The 19,532-nt window shown below is 49.7% G+C and overlaps 1 protein-coding gene across 2 annotated transcripts in view; it reads left to right on the top strand.

Moving 5' to 3' along the window:
- The first annotated feature begins 4,904 nt into the window (after positions 1–4,904).
- The window catches only part of NEDD4L (NEDD4 like E3 ubiquitin protein ligase), an 83,118-nt gene continuing 68,490 nt past the window's right edge, over positions 4,905–19,532 (top strand). Inside the window, exon 1 of one of the 2 annotated variants that reach the window (XM_036402499.2) lies at positions 4,905–5,060. In XM_036402499.2, coding sequence (XP_036258392.1) covers positions 5,013–5,060 — 48 coding nt within the window. In that variant the 5' untranslated portion in view covers positions 4,905–5,012. The remainder of the gene's footprint in view (positions 5,061–19,532) is intronic. The other variant, XM_036402500.2, reaches the window with a different exon arrangement.

Genomic DNA, 19,532 nt, shown 5'->3' on the forward strand with positions numbered 1-19,532 from the left:
GTTTTGGGCCTGTAAAAGCACAAATCCCTGGAAAACATGGACAGCTGATACTTACTCCTTATGTACCATAAGAACCAGGAGAAATCAAATGACAGAATTCTAGAGAGGTCAACAGAAGGAGGTAATTTTCCACTCTGGCCAGTTCCAGAGACAAGAGAGCAGGCATGGTGAGCCTGAATGTTAACTGCACCAGTCTTTTAGGTCTGGGGTTTTTCCTCCCTCAGGGGTGAGCAGCCCCGGGAGCACTAGGGAGAGCTCCGCGTGGTTTGTGGTGTGGTGGAACAGGAGGGACAGCATTGCTTGAGAGATGCCCCAAAGATTAGAGGCTCTGGCCTGACTCAGGCCCCCGTGACTCACCTGAACACCCAGATTGCCATGGAAGCTGTGGAGAGCTCCTGAGGCTGACTGTAGCGCCAGCAATCAACCCTGGGTCTGCAGGATGCTCTCCCTCCCTGCCGCCCACCCAGACAGCGAGTGTCACACGCAGCTGGGACTCACACACTGCTCAGAGACCCTGACACAGCGTGAATCTCAGCAACTTTACTAACATACATGCTTCAGGTTTCATTGTGTGTTTCCTCTTTCTCTCTTTTGCTGTCCTCCCCAGGGATGCCTGCCTGTGATCCTCAGTACCACACTCATCCCCACCAACCCAAGGTGTATTAACACAGACAGAATGTGAAATCCAAGTGAAAGGAAGAGTCCACAGAACAAATCTCATGGCATTTGGATTGCTCATGGGCTAAACAAGGTAGGACATCCTCAGGTTAAGCACTGAGCTGGAAGAAAAGCCCCTGCCCTGTGACAGCACTGCCCAGCTGGCCTCTGCCGTGGCACTGCTCCCTGGGGACCTGGCCCTCCACTCCCACACTATCCAGAACACTTCCATGCTGTGGGACACTGAGCTGGAAGGAATTGTCTGGAAAACAGGCCCCTGCCTATATCAAAGGCCTTCCAGAACAATTAGCAGCCCCTGTCCAAAGCCTTGTGGCACCACACCTCGTGCAATTCTATTATTACTCTTTAAATAGCCCCAAAATGTTGGGTTTTTCCTTTCCTGTAAACTGCCAATTACTGACAGAAACACTGGGCTTCTCTCGACTTCTCCAGGGTTAATCTTTCTTTCCTTGCTCATGCCTGCAGTGTTATATTGTCACTGGGAACTGAGCAACAATTAACAATTTATGTTTTGTGGGAGCTTGATTCAACTTGGCTTATAGCTTTTTTTCTATGACATTCTCAACAATACATTATAAAATACTGACATATTTTTAAATAGTTAATCTTTTACTAGTTTTCTGTGTTCTGAACCATGCTCAGCCCCCAGCCATTTCAATAATGCTTCAAGGAAGGTATATACTGAGAACACAGAGGCAATTATGTTAGTCCAACAGCAACCTGATAAAATATTAACATTTCTTATGAAATTTTTCCAGAAGGAAGGAAAAAAATCATCACTAGCGAGAAGCTTTGCAGTGGGAAAAGCCTTTTTTCAGCAAAAAATTGTTAAGTAACACCATTAAATATTGAACGATGCTGAGGTGTGTCTGTACACAGCCTCATTTCAGCCCAGTGTGATGCAGATTTCATTTCCTCCTCTGCAGAAATCACGAAATCCTGTTTTAAACCATGATGGAAGAGCCAATCAGATAAGATTTGTACCTTTCCACTATACTTTTATGATTTGTTAAGTTCACTGGAATGAGTAATACAGTATGAATAGAACATTTTAAATACCCCTTGGCAGTCACTGAAGTACAGTAATAATTTAAAAGATACAGGAATCACCAAACTCCATGTGCAGCTGGTGCCACAGCAAACCAAAGGGAGCACTGTCTGGGTGATTTTCACCTCTGCACTCCCATTTTGCATTTCACCAGAGCTGTTGAGAATAAATAAATAATAAATTGAACAGCAAAAAGCAAGTCATTCTGGGCAGCCTCTGGCAGCAGTTTGCTCTCTTAATGCTGTTTGGTGAGCTGGAAGCATCCAGCTCATTTCCTAAAGAGCATTTTCTGCTTAGGTCGGGGCTCTATTAATCTGTTCAAGCCAATTCTCTACAATCCAAACCATCTGTATTTGGGAAGATCGTGGTTTATTTGGATTCTCTTTGTGTCTGCTGTCAGTAGATGATTAAAAGTACGAGGGATTTAGAGTGTAAAGTCTCTCTACTGGCATGTTACAGTGACCTTCTAAGTAGCATCTCCCAATATTTGGGTAACAGCTGGTACAGTTAAGTCCAGCAGGGAAACAAAGAGCAGCCACGGTTGCTGGAAATGGCTGAGCTTTGGCAGCGCAGAGTGGCTGCGAGGAGAGGGCATGGCTGAGCCTTCAGAGTTTCACCAGGGGTTCCGCTGGCAGCTCCCGAAGGCTCCTCGTGAAACACACAGCAATGTTCAGGTAGCACTTTTGTCTCAGGGGTGCCTGGAGTTTCTAGGGAAGCAGTGAAGCAGTCCCCGGAGATGTGGCCCAGGGAGCCATCGCTCCACACTGTCCCCATGTCCCCATGCCCATCCAGCCCCTGCTGAGCGGGGGCAGCTGCTGCTCCTCCAGGCAGGGGTGCTGCATCCCCCACTGCCGCTGCTCCCCTCCTGCACAGGTGGATGGAAAACTGCCAGCCCCAAACACACTAAATCTATTTTTCTCAGAAAATTGTAAATAATTCATGGGGCTTGGTTCTATAAAGAGGCCAGTTATAAATCATCCGAGCTGCACCTGGAGATTTCTGATGTCGGCATTATCACATGAATTACATCTCTCCAGGGCCATCTATTACTGTAAACACAATTCCAAAGAGGAGTTATGCATGTGACATGCACAGGCAAACAAACAAGCAATCTTCAGCCTGGATTTGATAGTAAAGCTTTGCAACCCAACTGAGCTGTTAGAGGTGCTAATTTTCTGCTCTGGCCTCAGAGATCCCTCCATCCTGCTCCTGTACAGGTGTACTTTTCCCTGGGGAGCACCTGTAGGTGGGAATGCGGGTGGACTGTACACCACCAGCAGCCCAGTGCGGTGAGGTGCAAGGGAAAAGCCGTGAATGTGACTTTAGAGAGACATGAACATGTGCTGCAGAAAAGATCTGGATTCTGAGACTTCCATGTATCACCATCTTGACCTGCTGGAATTACAGTCCAGTTACAGATGGTGAATTACAACAACTGTTTCTTTTTCATTCTGCCCTTCAGAAACCAACATTCTTGGATAGGAACATGTAGGTTCCTGATGGTTTCCACCTCCTGGTGTCAGCACAGAAAGATATGGGAGGCAAAGAACTGAGGTGTGTTTGTGGACTGAATGAGAGGACTCCTGAAATCCTGGTTTTCCATGGCATCCAGGGGATGACAGCTGGCGGAGATGCTTCTGTTAAGGCAACCAAGTAGGTGAGTGCAAAGCAGGGGGCCAAAGCTACATCCAGAGCTGGGAATGATCTGCTGAGCTTGGAACAAAGAAGAATCAAAGGGAATGTATCTTGGAGAGAGGATGTGGAGTGAGCCCGGTGCCAGGTGCTCCTGTGGGCTCCACCATGCCAGGGCTGGCCTCGGCCAGGCAAACAGGAGCAGTCTGGCCATGCTGCTGGGGAAGCCCCTGCGCAGCCCAGCCCTGCCTGCATCACGTGTGTTTATGGCCACGAGGGACCGGGCCAGTGCAAAGGCTGATGTCTCCCCCGGCTGGACTTTAACAGCTCCGAGGCACTGCTGCCTGGGCAGAGGTCACATCCTTCCTGCCCCGCAAAGGGCTTTGGAAAGGCTGGCAAAACACTTTCTGGCCTACAGTCTGCTGTGGGGTCTCTCCAGAAAAAGGGATCTCCTTGTGCCCGTTCTGCTCGGCTCTGTGGAACAGAAAGAGGCTCAAAGCACCTGAGCACACAGAGGCAGGCTGCTGAAGCCAGTGGCACTTGTCTAAGTGCCCAGAACAGCCCTGTGTCGGGCTGTGGTGACACATCTGTCCCGTGCCAGTAGCCTCACGTGCCTTTGATAACACATTGTGCACGTAAAGGTAAATGTGGCAGAGCATAAACGTGTCTGGGCACCGCTGCCATGGAACTCCCTCAACAGCCTCCACTTAAGCACCACCGTACTGCCAGGAGACAGCGAGAGATCATAAATGGGAGATTAGCACAGGGAGAGGCACGGCTGGGGACAGAGCCAGCTCAGGGGCACAAACCAAATCAAAACCTCATGCAGAGCTAAAGCGGGACTTGATTTTGCCCAGAAGTGCCCTCACTCCAAGGGCCCACGGTGTTTTGTTTCCCTAAAACTTGTGATGGGGAGGGAAGAAATGCCACAGTGAGCGACCACCTCCGACTGCTCTGGAGAGCCGCGAGCAGCGGGGGCTTCGCTCCTGCGCATCCCGGGCTCGCACCGGGACACGGCCCGGGACAGGGGCTGCTGCCCGCAGGGGGACACGGCCCGGTCCCGCAGGGGGACACGGCCCGGGACACGGCCCGGTCCCACACGGGGAGCGCTCTCGCGGTCCGGGCCCAGCGGCGCCGCTCCCGCCCACTGGGGGGCGCCACCCACACGCTCTCGCTGCCCCCGCGCGCCAGCTCCGCGCGCATTCCTCGCGCGCGCATCCCTCGCGCCCCCCTTTCTTCCCCCCCTCCCCCCTCCGCGCGCGCATCCCTCGCGCCCCCTCACGCGCCCCCTCACGGCTCCTCCTCGCGCCCCCTCACGGCCCCTCGCGCCCCCTCACGCCCGTCCCTCAGGGCGGTGCGGGAGCGGAGCGGGGCCCCTCCCGCGCTTTGTGCCGCGCCCCGCCCGCCGCCGTTGGGCCGGCCCGGCGCTCTCCCCGCCCCGCCGGCGCTCCCCGTCCCTGCGGCCGCGCTCAGCCCCGGCCCGCGGCGGCGGCGGCAGCGCGGGCGGCCCCCGGCGGCCCCGCCCCCGGCCCCTTTCCGCCGGGCTCGGCTCCCGGCGTCTTCCGCCGCCCGCGGGCCAGCGGCGGCAGCAGGAGCAGGCGGCGGCGGGGGCGAAGGCGGCGGCGGGCGGCTCGGCGGGCCCGGGAGCGGCTCCATGGCGACCGCGGCGACGGAACCGGTGTACGGGCTCTCGGAGGACGAGGTGGGTCGGCGCGGACGGGCTGGGTTGGGGTGTGCCGGGGCCCCGTCCGCGGGAGCCGCGGCTGAGGTTCGGGAGCTGGGCGAAGGTCGACGGTCGGTCCGGGAGGGCAAGCGTTGCCCGCCCCTCGGGGCTTCGCGCCCCTCCCGCAGCGGCCACTTGCCTGGGGGCGGCCCGGGTCGGGGAGCGCTGCCCGCACCCCAGGCAGGTGCGGCCGCCCGGAGCCCGCGGGTGCCTCGGTGGGGCCGGCGGCGAACAAAGAGCCGCGGCCGGCGGTGCTGCGGGCGGGGGCGGCCGCCCCTCTCCGCCTCCTCCCCGCAGCGCTGCCGGTGTCCCCAGGGGAGCGGCCGCGGGGCCGGAGCGGAGCAGCCGCCGGGCCGGTGCGCCGGGTACTGTGTCAGACACAGCCTGGCCCCAATGCAGATGGAGCTGATAAGCGGGGTAGGACCCGCGATAACTAATCACCGCGTGCCGGCTTTATCAGCCGATGTCTTCTGCAGAATCAAGCAAATCATACAGGCATTAGGAGAATAGTCCAGTTTACTTTAGGTGAATGTTAAAAATCTTACTTAATGCCCTTTTTGTTTCGTTGCCTTGGTCAGGTGCTCCTTTTCTTAGGAGCCAGTGTCATAGAGCATCAGCAATGGGCAAGGCTGCATTATGGGCTGTGGTTTCAGGGTATCGGTTGTTAGGAGCGCATGTATATCTTTTATTTTTACAGGCGTGAATAGTAATTATAACAGCATTGCTTCCGGTTTTGTGGGAAAACTGCCCACTGACACTGGTTATGTGTCAGTCTGTATGTAGTGTAGAAGAAACATTAAAAACATCCTCTGTCTTGTGGCAGAGGTTTGTGACAGCGTTTCTTACCTGGTGTATTTCAGCGGCACCGGGTCTGGATGACTGTAATGTTTAATTCTCATTGGGAAGGAGGTTCCTGGGCAGGAGTGGGTGTTTTGGTAAGGGGGGGGGGTGTCATTCTGTTGTTGTTAAATTATAAAGCTGAGAGCAGAGTGATTGCAAATGCTCTGCGTGTGTGTGAAGGTAGGGGAGAGGAGAGGGCGTTGCAGGAGCATTGGGTGATGTAGATAGCGAGCACAACGGCAGAGGAGAACCTTCTCCTCCCTGGGCTGTTTCCATAAGCCTTCGCGTGAGCACAGCGGTGGCTGGCAGCAGTCCCCAAGCAGCTTTGGGCCAGCTCCGGTGCATTGCCTCACCCTGCAGGTAGCTGGGCCCGCTGCTGGGCCATCTGCAGGGCCCTGCTTGCTCCGGGGCTGCCAGGGGGCCTGCAGCAATCCTGTCAGGTCCTGGGCTCCAGAGGGCCTGTGGTGATCTTGCCTGCTGCTGGGGGGTTTGCACACGCTTAGGGAACAGCTAAAGGCAGTGGGGTTTGCTGTCCCAGAATGGGCATTCCAAGACATTTGGTTGGAGGTGCTTTTGTGCTTATATTAGCAAGTGTGATCTGTGAGGAGAAGGGAAGCCTGGAGCCACCCTGCCAGGTCCCAGGGAGGTGGCTGAGAACATCACGCTGGAGCTTGGCTGCTGCCTTTTCTGTTGTGCGTGCGCTTGGCTGTGTCTTTTGTCCCTGCCTCCTGCCTCGACATATGCTGGTACTTGCACAGAATGCTAAAGAGAAATGGATACAGGGAGAAATCTGCTGGCTGCTCTTACCTTGGCTTGGAGGTGGAGGGATCTTGGGACAGCAGGGGCTGTTCCTGCCATGATGCTCAGCCCCAGCAGATGCTGGGGACTTGGCCTGTGGAGCAGTGGGCAAGGAGATGTGGTTTTACCTCCCGAGGCAAAACCAAGCTGTTAGAAAAGGAGCTGCTGGGAAAAGAAAGGCTTTGGTCTCTCAGCAGTGACCAATGTCACAGCTGCAGTGATGACCACAGCCACACTGCCTGAGGGACAGCAGACTGTGCTTTGTCTCCAGCTTTGCTGTGCATCTGCTGATGCTGGACGCTTCTCAGGAAGAGCAGTGACCATCTAAAACTACAGTGGGAGTCCACAGATGGAAATAGGATGGAAGAAAGAGGGAAAAGGGTCTGAGGGAGGGGGTGGCATGGAGAAGGGTGCAGGTGATCCTCACAGCCTGTTGGGCTGTAGTTTCATGACCCTGAGAGCCTGACCCACTGTTGAGTCTCTAGTAATGGGCAGAGGAGAGCACGGAGGGAGGGGAGGATGGTCTCTCTCAGGAAGGTGGCTGTATGAAAGCTCTAGTGAAGGGAAAGCTCAAGTGGGCTGAGGAAGGTGTGCTGACAGTTCTTTGCATGCTGGCCTGTGGGTAATGACTTCCCTCCAGCATTGGCCTGGACTTGGCTCATCATTTTTTGGAAAGCAGAGCTCTATTAGCTGTGAGAGAGCTGTGAGAGGCTGAGTTACGTACGTGGACATATTCAGCCTATTCATTTCCTTTGTTCCTGCCTGGGTTTGAAGTGCAGTTTGCAGATCTGTTGTAGATGGGTTTTGGAGGGCTTTGAGTTGGCCTTGCACAATGCTTCCACTGCTGGCACATTTGCCGATTGGAAAATGCAGTGATTTACATGCGAGCCGGACTCGCTGAGTGGCTCTCCAGAGAGAGAAGCAGCAGTCTCTCCTGCAGAGCAGAGGCACAGGCTTCCCTCCCGCTGCACAGCTGGTGTGTGTGCTAGGCGTGCAGCAGGCCCGGGCTGCGTGTGCCGGCGTGCCTGCAGATGTGGGCCTGCACTCGTCCCTGTGCGCGGGGCTGCCTTCCATGTGAATGTGGCTTCCTTTTGCCCAAGGACTCTGACAGGTGTTGGAACACTAGGCCTTTTGGGGATTTGGGGATCACCGAGTCACAGGGGATGAGCCAACCAGTGCAGTTTTTCATGGCAGATGATGTTGTGTTCATAGATCAGCCTCCTTGTAAACCTGAACTGTAAAGTGTTTTATATTCATTAGTTAAAATGAGTTGTAAATCAGATTCATACCCTGCCAATTTTTCACTCTTGGGATGACCTCAGCACTGGGCCAGGCTGCTCAGAGGCTGTTGGAGCTCCATCCTTGGGGCTGTTTGGGACCGTTGGGACACAGGCCTGGGCAGCCAGCTCTGGCTTAAGCAGGGGTGGGCCAGGTGACCTTCAGAGGCTTGTGCCAACCTCAACCTCTTTGTGATTCTGTGAAATAGTATTTATATGGGCTCCTGGAAGCTTAGGTACTTTCATGCAATCTCTAAATATCAGTGTATATAAAAACTTACAGCCCTTTGTAGTGGAAAATATTTGTGAATGAAGTGCACCTTTTGTTTGTTTCAGTTTGGGTTTCTTGAGAGTCAGATGTTGCCCACACAAATCCACAAACATTTTGCTTTCTGAGTGTCCTTGGATGGAAGCAAAACTTGCAGCTCCTTGGAACTTGTTTGCTTTAATAAAAAGCAGAACTTCAGAAAAAAGATCCTTGAAGATTGTCTTTCTATACTTTAAAATATTAGGAGGAAAAGAGGTTCATATGTGAAACTGCTCTCTGCAGTTCCAGCTTTCTTCTCTTTAAGTTCTGTTCAACTTCTGTGACTTGTGATTGAGTCAATTGGAATTAGAAGCTTCCTACTGAGATGACATTTTGTCATGCCTTAGAATTTGTCAAAAGGATCTTATGTTCCTGAAAATATCTCGATGTGTGAGATACAATCCCATATGCCTCAAGATAAATAATTCTGTGTGTAGTCACTGTAGCCTAACCTTTCATCACTGTTGTGGTGTGCTGTGCTGGGCAAAGCCTTGTGCCTGAAGAGTGAACCCTGAAAGATTTCAGAACCTCAGGAGCCTGTGCTTCGCTTTACCGAGACACACTTTGGGGAAAGGGAAACAAACCCAGCTCTGAGTATGATGGAAATGGTTCCTATGGACAGGAGAGCACAGGCTCGCCTGTACTGGATCTGGCATCAAGGTAAGGAGTAAGCCAGGATTTGCTACAGTGGTGCTGTGGTGAAATGCAGCTCGTGCTGTGATGGATAAACTGTCTGTAAACTGTTTCAGACTGAGGCATATGGGAGGTTGGCTTTTGTGCCTCATGTTTACATGTTCCTGATGGATTTGTTGCTCTGGAATGATCTCCCTTGAGGGTGTCTCTTTCCCAGTAGTCGAGTATCATGTTAACAGATGCATGAGACGGGGCTGCAAAGGCCTCAAGAAGGTGTTATTGCTCATTATCAGCAGGATTTACTGGGGAGGAAAAGGGCTGTGATTTTCCCTCCCTCCCTGGACTTGGTGACAGCAGTGACATGTGGGAGTTCAGGGCCGGATCTCTCTACTTTGCATTTGAAGCAAACCATAAACTTTGGAAGTGATGCCAATGCGGAGTTGTTTGGGCAGTGTCAGTGTCGTAGATGGTTGCAGTTAGATTTTGGGTGATGTTTTCTGTTGTGTGGTCTCACGGTGAGGCTCTACCTCGCAGCTCACCCGGCTTCCGCGGTGTGCTGGCACGGCCAGAGATGTTTGCTGAGCCCAGGCTGTCCCCACGGAGCCCCTGCCAGGACAGGTGCTGGGGAGGGGTTCCAGAGCCACGTCCCTTCATTCCCAGCTCAGCTCCTGGGGCAGCACTGGAGCTCCGGGTGCTGTGGCACTGGAAGAGTGCTGCATGAAGGACCAGGGCACTGAGGTGCTGGAGAAGCAGCTTGTGGGTGGCTGTGGCTCCTCAGCTGTGAGGTGGAAAGGGGCAGTCTGCCCAGGGATGTGCCCCTGGCCCCATGAGCTCCAGCCCAGCCCACTGTGTTCTTGAAACCTGGAGGCTTTATGTGAAAATACCCTTGAGTTCCTTGAGAAGATGCACCCTTTGTCACCACCACTGCACAGACCCTTTAAATGAGAGCTCTGTTGTTTCTGCTCTGAATATTTCAGTTACATAAAAGCTTCACTGTGCCATCTGAGTGTGAGAGGGGCCTCCCTTGGTCACAGCACTGACAGTGTCTTAGCAATAAGCAATTCAGAATAGTGACTTTTTTATTGACCCCGAATTTTTTTTATAGACTCTAAGTGCACTGACTTCAGGGCTAGCATGTAAACCTTAGATGATGATTAAAAAGTTCAGGTAAGGAAGCATTTCATAAATGACAGGGCTTGCATATCTACTTGTGTGGCAGAATATCAAAATAGGCTGTGGTTCTCAGGAGGTCAATAGATTTTTATAACAGCCTGCATTTTAAACCAGCTTTTGATGAGTTATCGGCATGTTTTGGTCACTAGTGCTGACACTAAGTAAATTCTAGTTTTATTATAAAATTAATGTAAAGACATTGAAGGAGGCTTGTAGTAAGATGAGGGTCTGAGGGAGACGAGGAATGTTAGTTCTAGCTATGCCCCCATTCAGAGATGCTCTGTGTCCCCTGGCTGTTGCCTGTCCTCTGAGGGTGGTGTGTAGGTTCCGCTGCTGCCTTGGGGAAGGGGGATAAGCGGTCCTTGGGTGTCATGTGAGGGGCTGGCCGCTGGAGGGCGCTCTTTAACAAGAAATGGGAACTCGAGGTTTTCCTCCGTTCCTGCACAGAGGCCATTTTCCGGGGCAGCAAACATGGACTGTGAGCCCCACACCTGTTGATGAGCACGCACCTCACCCCCGGGGCACGGCTTGCACTGGGAGTCACGGTTAACAGATTTCTGACGGGATTTTTTGTGTTTTGTTCTGAAAATATCACCAGGCATGCTATGAGTGCTGAATGAGCTTATCTGTCAGAAGGGAATCGGTATTACATCTTAGGGTTTTGTGGGAAGAATTCACCCCTGCAGCTTCTAGGCTGGACTTGTATGTGCTAAGGACCTTCAGCTGGTGCTTATTATGTGCTAAGGACCTTCAGCTGGTGCTGGTATTTAATATTATATATTTAATATTATATATTTAATATTGTATGCTAAGGACCTTCAGCTGATGCTGTGCTTGATATGTGCTAAGGACCTTCAGCTGATGCTTATTATGTGCTAAGGACCTTCAGCTGGTGCTGGTATTTAATATTATATATTTAATATTATATATTTAATATTGTATGCTAAGGACCTTCAGCTGATGCTGTGCTTGATATGTGCTAAGGACCTTCAGCTGGTGCTTATTATGTGCTAAGGACCTTCAGCTGGTGCTGGTATTTAATATTATATATTTAATATTATATATTTAATATTGTATGCTAAGGACCTTCAGCTGATGCTGTGCTTGATATGTGCTAAGGACCTTCAGCTGATGCTTATTATGTGCTAAGGACCTTCAGCTGGTGCTGGTATTTAATATTATATATTTAATATTATATATTTAATATTGTATGCTAAGGACCTTCAGCTGATGCTGTGCTTGATATGTGCTAAGGACCTTCAGCTGGTGCTTATTATGTGCTAAGGACCTTCAGCTGGTGCTGGTATTTAATATTATATATTTAATATTAAATATTTAATATTGTATGCTAAGGACCTTCAGCTGGTGCTGTGCTTGATCTGTGCTAAGGACCTTCAGCTGGTGCTGGTGTCAATGGTTGATCCCAGGACAGTTTACTTGCACCTCCACCCTGTACTTGAGTAGAGAAGTCGAGGCTGATGGCTTCTGGAGCAGCCCACCCAAATCAGTGGATTTGCACTGCTGAAAGAGAGATGTGGCTTTCTCTTGTACACCCTGGGACCACCTGTGGACAGCATCCCATGTCTTTGCAGGGCTGTTGAATTGTAGTAACTTCTGGAAAGGTGGTGGAAGTCAGAGGTATGTGGCACGAGCAGCTGGGGTGGTGGTGGAGGGTGTGTGTGAAGGGAGGGTAGGGCACCTGCTCTTTGGTGGCTGTGAGCTGTGACATTGGCTGTGTAGGTCTCCTGAATCCAGAGCTTTGGCTAGAATCCTGACCCTGATGAAGTCTCTGACAAGTTTGCCTAAAAGCAGAATGTTAAATAGATGAATTCCCTAACAAATAAGTGGAGTTTTTAACCTTTCTTTAAAGATTTCTTGAGTTGACCATTCCTGCTGTTTGTAGTGAAGGGCGTGGTAAGAGGGAGAAGCGGGGAGTGGACAAAACTGTGAGTTTGGGCTTTGTGCTTGTGCTGATTCAGCCTCACTAACAAAGCAACAGCTTTGCTGTGCAGCGATGAGCAATGGATGTGCTTCCTTAACCTCTGCTCTTGGTACAGTGATGTTCGAGGTATTATAAAATCTTGGCTATTGTTTGTAACAGTTGAGCTGAAAGAACTTGAAAATGCTCTGTCTTGGACAGGCCTTGCTTTAGTGAACTGAGAGCACGCAGCAGTGGTGTAGATGCAGCTCCATTTTATAGCTGAGGGAATGGTGTCACTGTTTGGAGTTCAGGGTTGCAGGATCACCTCCCTGCCTCACTTGGTATCTTCATATGTGCCTTCCCCCTACCTCTTTATTAAAAGGCAGTCTTAGTGCTAAAGTTTACACCCGTCCCACTGGGTGGGTGGACACTTGGGATGGAGAGCTGCCCGATCCAAGGAGCAGTGAGCTGGGCAGCTTGGGTGCTGTGTGCCACAGTGAGAGGCACGTTCCTTGCACAGCCTGCGCTTGTTTCAGTAGGATGAGTGCTGGAGGCACGCATCTGGGTGGGTGCCAGAAAGACCTCTGCATTTATCCTTGCTGGCTGTTTGGTTTGTTTCAGTCTCATCTGGTCATTTACTATTTTATTCCTTGTTCCCAGTGTCTATAGAAAAACATTGAGTCCTCAGGGTCAGGTGTATTCCTGTGCATGCCTGGCCTGGACTGTGTGTGAGTAACACCACTCCTGCTACCGTGGCCCGAGGAGGCACTTCTCCTTTCTGTTCCCTGTGGGAGGGAGCCTTGCAGTGTGGTTTTCCCTGGCAGGGTAGGCTGTCCCCAGCAATGCGGTGACACACCGGGATCCTGCCAGTGTCCGTGCTGTGACTCGCCATCCCTGCTGTTGGAGCAGGGCGCTTTGGGAGCGCAGCGGGTGGGATGAATCTTGCTTCCTGCCTTCTCTGTCGGCAGCGCCTCCTGGCCGCTCCAGCCCAGCGGGAGGGCTGGTTTCTCCCGTGCCAGTCCTGCCGTCCTTGCCTCGGCTGGCTCCGGTGCTGTTTCTCGCCCACAGCTCTGGGGCTGATCCTCTCCTACCAGTCATGCTGCTAAGAGGCTTGTAGGAGACGAGAGCATTGTCGTTGGAAACCAGCTATTCCCATGGCACAGGTAGCCTGAGAGTGCCAGAGGTGTGTTTTCCTTCCTCGGAAGCCGCTCTCTGGTTGTGGCCATGATATCAGGATTCCAGCAGTGCTGCTGGGTTCTCCCTGGAGGTGCAGGTACAAGGACAGGCTTCCCCTGGCCATCAGGGAGGCTGGCTGAAGGTCTGGAAACCAGAGCTGGATGTGGGCCTTTAGGAGACATAAGGGACAGTGAACCTAAATGGATTGTTCTCTTTTTAAGGTAGCACTACAGATATTTTTTCCAAATTTTATTTTTCGTACAAAGTGGATTATCCTATGCTTCTGTCACCTCTCTTTTCCAGAAGCTGCCTTCTCATTCTGTGTTCTGATTAGCATGATAAAGAACATGTTGCATTTTCCTCCCCTGTGTTGAGGCTGAGATTTTACTTATCCCTGTTTTAGGGCCAGCTGCATCCCAAGGGTGGTGGCTGTGGCACTCTGGAACCCCAGAATGGGACAGGTGGTTGCAGCAAAGGCTAGCAGACCCCCCCTGTCCTGCAGGTGCTGTGCTGGGCAGGTCTGACCAGGCTGGGAGCAAGGTCGGAGTTGTTTTTTCCAGGGATATCCTGCAGCTGTACTAGAGGTTGTGCCAAATCAAGTTGCAGTCAGGTTTTGATTTTGTCTTAACTAGTTTCTGTTGTAGTTTGAAAGTCAAACATTATAAACTGGACTGTGCTAAATGGTTACAGGCGGGGTGTGGATTACCTGCCAGGTCATTTGTCACCATGTTCCTGCATGCTCCTCGTGCAAGATCCTGACAGGAGCCCCTTTGGAAGCTGTTGAAACCATGGGCCCTTCACAACTGTTAGCGACTGGCCTCAAAGTCTGCACAGTTAAGATGCTGGAGTTTGTAGCTAACATGTTTTCAAGTCCTGTGGTCACCTTCTCATATCATGTGCCTACTTGTGTCACTTTTTTTTTTAGAAAAAAGCCTCCCTCATTCATATTTTGGGTCTTGTGCTTTAACACAGACTAAGTCTTCACAAACCAAACTGCTGACCCCGGTGTGGTGGTGTGGTTTGATTTAGTTGCCCTCAGGGCATTGCTGTGCCTGGCAACTTTGGTTTTTTCACTGACCACTTTAGCACTTTTCTTAGTGTCACAAGTTCCTTACCAGCATTTTTGTTTTCTGATCTTTGGAGCAGATTTTGCTGTGTTCAGTATAAGCAGCTGCAGTATGGGCATGGGGGACATGCAGGACAAATGCCATCTCATGGAATGTGTTAGGTTGTCTGTTGTTGTGGAGCCTCAGCCTATCTCCAGTGGGAGCCTGTTAAAGGAAGCAGTTCTGTGCCATTGCAGTTTGGGCTCTGCAGCTCCAAGCTGGTTTTCTCCCTTTGCTTTGTACAGCACGGTCACCATTTAGCAGCAGATTTGGACTTTGTGTAGATCATCTTGTTATTTCTAGAAGGGGGTGTGACTTCATTGAAACCTGCCTGGAGGAAACTGAGTTTGTTCTTCAGACTTGTGTTAATTTGTGTGACCCCAAGAGCTTTTCACTGCTGTACTTCAGTCACTGTAATATGCATTTGTGGTTTTGGAAGAAAAATCCTCTTCTTTATTCCCAAGTTCTTGACTGAGCCCTCTCAAAGTCCTTGTGGTGTCAGGAGCAACCAGCCCTGTGTGTACCTCATCATCTCTGCAGGTAGCAATGTGATACGGGGTCAGGAATAAGCAGGTAGAAGCAACAGTTTCTTTACACAGCTGGTTGCTGTGGAAGCCGAGCCACTGCCTGTAAGTTGCCTGAGGAATTCAGCATTGCTGTGCCCTCTGCTCCCTTCCTGTTCTGCCTCTTTGAGGAACATGCATCTGTGCTTCCCTGGGACAAGGTCCTGCTCTGGGATGCTGAATGACTGACCCTATTGCAGCGCTTCTGCAAAACATGGATTCTGAATGTGCCTTTTGTTTGGGGCATCGAGCCCCAGTTTGCATCCAGAATGCCTGGCAGGACACAAAGTGCAGCCTTTGTTTTAGATAATGAGTGGTGAATATTTTAATGAGTGTTTCTTAGTCTAGTCAGTGTCAAGTACCATTTTGGGAACAAGTGACTGAGCTAACCTCTGAGCTTGGTCTGTCAACAATCCATTTATTGATAGAATTTCACAAATTTTGAAGGAATTTCCCATAAACAATTAATACAACGAAAAAACCCAAAACAAATGGCCACTCCAAATCCAGCATCCAATGCAAGCAACACTCCAACCCTCCCTGAAACACTTCCAAGCCTTCCACGTCAATATATAAGCAGAACTGATACAAACCAAAAAAGCACTCAGTATCACTATCACTGTATTTGTTTTACTTTAGAGTCTGTTCTTTTACAGCATGTGAAAGACAAGCATATTCCATTAAAAGAAGAAAATGCCTTTAAATTAAGATAGTACCTACTTATCCTCTTTAAAAGCACCTTCAATGCATGTATACATAGGAGAGAGCTTCTGCAGCTGAATTACTCAGTCTCCTGCATTGGGCATATTCTTGTTAATATAATTTTTTTTCATTCCAATTATTTTTCACATGAACTTAAGTTCTGTTCTCATCTTTGGCTGTTCATAACATATCCCTGTATGTTACTGGAGGCCCTGGAGAAGAAGGGAAGAAGATTTGTCTTTCCAACCAGGAGGGGCTGTGCTTGCTCCTGCTCAGTTGCCAAAATCTAGTCAGCCTTAAGCCTGGATTAGTAACTGAACAGTTTTCCTGTTCTTTGTGAGACACCAGTTCTCAGATGGAAGAGCCTGCTAGCCCTAGGCTATCCATTTATATGACAAATAAATACTTATAATGAACAAAAAGAGTCAAAGCTTTGTCAAGGGCTGCTGTAATAAAAAGGGAGGAGGAAAGGAAGAGGTAGAAGGAGGTGGTAGAACATAGTGTGCAAGTAGGTTGGAAACACCAGGACTACAACCAGGATCCAAAAGCCTGCCACGAGATGTTTCTGGTGGGAGCAGATCCCTTCCCTGTTGGCTTGGCCTTTTCACTGGTTGAAGTGGCTGGTTTTTGTCCCCTAATCTGTAAGGGGGCAGGGGGGGCAGAGGCTGTAATGGAGTGATTCTTCCCCCAAATGTGAAATTCCTGGGGAGGAAAGCCTTACGGGACAAGAGGTACTGCTAGAGGCTTTGACTTGTTATTCTTTTGGAAAAAGAAACTTAATCAAGGTGAAGAAGAGAAGCCAAAGGAGTGAACTGCTGGAGTGACTGACAACACCACTCACTGAAATGTTAATGTGTTTGGAAGAATTTTTTCACCAGGGGAGGTTGGAAACTCATATGGTAACATTAATTATTAACTGCAGCCAAGAGCTGGAAGATCTAATTTAATTTTTGGTTGGATAATAGGATGATTCATGCAACAAAACAAACTGTGTCAGAAAATGAGGTGTCTCTGAAAATTGACATTCCCAACTTCTGCTCTGAGCTAAAGCTACTGCAGGTAAGCTATTACAACAGCTAAAAAGTGAAAAGTACAGGCTGAATTCCCTGCAGGTGTCAGGCTGTGATCCATAGGAATTAGGAGTTACTGCCTTCTCCAGTCTGAGCAAACCCCCCTCCTTCAGCCTCTCTGCTTCTGCCCCCAGCACCCTTTGCCCATTGAGGCACAAGTAAATGCATTTTTCCAGCCTCTGTGGAGCAGTAACAAGAGCACTGCCTCACATCAGACACTCCACGGGCTGTTAGGAGAGGTGACTGGTGGGTGCTGGTGTCCCAAAGTAGTTGCAGTGTAGCCAGCTCTTCCCTCTGGCAAACACTTCTCCCAGCCTGGCTGAGTGTCCGTCACCTCAGGTACCTGAGCCTTGTGTCTTTCCGAGACTGAAGGAGTTGAGAGCTCTTTCAGGTTTTAAGAGTGACACTGGCATTTTCATGTCAGTTGGCATAGTTTTCCTTCTCTCAAGGTTTTTCCAGCAAAGCCTGTTTAAGCAGCTCCCTGTCCAACTTTTCTCCAGGTGAAGCAGCCAGTGGTGCAGCTCTGGGCTGTGGGTGTGTGCTGTGGAATCGATCCCTGGAGTTATCTGGGTTAGAAATGAGCCTCCAATCACAGTTTATTGTTGGATTACGGTTTTATTGAATGTGTGTTTTGTCATTAAACAGTGCAGCCACTGATGGTTTATGGTCTGGAATCATTAAATATCTAACAAGAGTATAGATTGTGGTTACATAAACATGTTTGTGTGATCCGTTGGCAACTAGCTGGGCTAGCGGAGTGAATGCAGCTCCACTTCCCCTGTTTGACACAGGAGCTTTGCGTGCTCTGCCACACCTTCCACTAGCCCAGGTTGCTCCGAGCCCCGCCCGGCCTGGCCCCGAGTTGGGAATGGCATTAAGCAGAGTGACATCGCTGCTGAATTCGGGCGGGGAGTGGGTGTGTCTGCTGAGCGCTGAGCGAGGCTTTTGGATACATTGGTGGATTTTTGTGGGAACTGATTGTCTAAAATACAACGTTACACTGGATTGGTGTGCCATTTCACACAGGAAAAATGGAGATTATTGTATTAAGTGTAAGGCATAATTTTTCACTCTTTAAAAGTTTGAATGTTACAGGCTAGTGCATTTCATGAGATCAGAAAACACCAGTTCAAGATGTTTAATGTTTCTTTAAAAAAATAATTAAATTATAAATGTATCAGAGGTTCATTTAGTGAAATGTAAAAACCTTTGTGTTGTTCTAGAGCAGCTGCTTTGAAAGCAAGTCCTCCTGTGAGTCCTTGCTGCAGGCTGCTAATTGGGAATTCAGACCCTTTCTTGTTACTGGACGGGGTTGTCACACATCCACTGGGGACATGGCTTTTTAGTGATTCTCTTTTGCCTAGTAAGTTTTGAAGTACTGCTGGAAAGTAATGGATCCCCGTGGGCCCTGACCTGAGGATAATGAGGATTTGAAATTAGCCAGCCTGCCTTGTTCTTTTGCCAGTGTCAGGGCCAGTGTCCTGGCACTGGCAGAATCCTACACAGAGAATCATCGTTCCTTTGGTTTATGGTAGTTTGTGCATGTCAGAAAGTGGGGTACTTGTTTAAATAAAACCTTGATGTTTTAGTTAATCAGTTTGGTTTTTGTATCCCCAGAGGGAAGGAAGAGAAGTTCTGTCAGATTGTCTTTAGGAATTTTCTGTTGAAATTCACAGTAAATGCTCAGTTTGGATGCAGAAGGCAGCACTGTGGTTTGAGCCTGTTTGTTAATGGTGTGCTTCGGCATTGGGCTGCGTGTCTGGACTCCTGGTCCCATGCACTGTCACTGGTGTGTGGGTACCTTTGATCCCTATGCACCACTCCTGGTGTCTGTGTTCCAACTTGCTCATTCCAGTTTTGTGTGCTCTTTCCTTCTGGTTTGTCCCCTTGGAAGAGCAGCATCGTTATAATGTCCCTTTAAGACAAACTGGTGCCTTGATGAAATTCTGCCTGGTGGTTTTTTTCTGCTGAGTATGCCATTCCAGCCAAGGAAAACATGAATATAGTCCCTTTTCTTTAGAGGTCTGAAATAGGACCTAAATCGCTATTGTAAAACATTTACTATTTTTCTGTTGTATCAGCTTTTGAATACCATAGTTCTCCAAACTCTGCAGTTCTTTTAATGCTTTCTGGTGTTTGCTTCCTCTTATGATTCCTTCTGTGTGAGAATCCTTGCTTGGCCAGGAGTGCTCTAGAGGACCAGGTATGCTCCATGAACTGACCAATGCATTTCAGCCAGGAGGGTCTTTATGATCCAAACTGCATAGCCTTCTTTTCTCCAAAAGCTTTTAGGTTTAGTTGCTCTAATTTTGTGATCTGTGGAGAAAATAATGGGGTTTTTACAAATGCATTGCATCCTGCAGCAAGGGTTGAGAACTTTGTGGGTAAGGAAAGGCACAGTTTGATTTACTCTTGGATTTGGTGAGGAGTGTGATGAACACATGCAAGAATCAAGTTCTGAGCTGTGTTCCTAGGCTGCTTGTGGTGAAGCTGAAAAGAGATTTTAATGTTTGAGCCAGATGAGTTGTAACCAAGTGACCTTTTAAGTTTGTTTTCTGTGCTGAACTTGCAGAGGCGAGTGGAGATTTGGGTCATAGCCCTGGTGCATGGTTTTGTTTGCATTGCACAACTGAGATTTTATCAAACACTGTTGGCAAAATTGCCACTGATAATTTCAAGATTAGTAAGATATTGCAGGAATTACAGGGAGGCTTTCCACATTCTGTTGCTATGGCCTTTAGAAAGTCACTGTGATCAGAGATCGAGCTGTTTCCTTGGGGTGCTCTCAGCTGCCTTCACTGTGGGTGACAGCCCGCCAGACAGGACACCCCACCTGGATTGGGGTGACAGACTGGGGTGACAGCCCCCAGACAGGGCACCCCACC

This window comes from Molothrus ater, chromosome Z (genome assembly GCF_012460135.2).
Source record: "Molothrus ater isolate BHLD 08-10-18 breed brown headed cowbird chromosome Z, BPBGC_Mater_1.1, whole genome shotgun sequence".
In the NCBI taxonomy this organism is placed as follows: Eukaryota; Metazoa; Chordata; class Aves; order Passeriformes; family Icteridae; genus Molothrus; species Molothrus ater.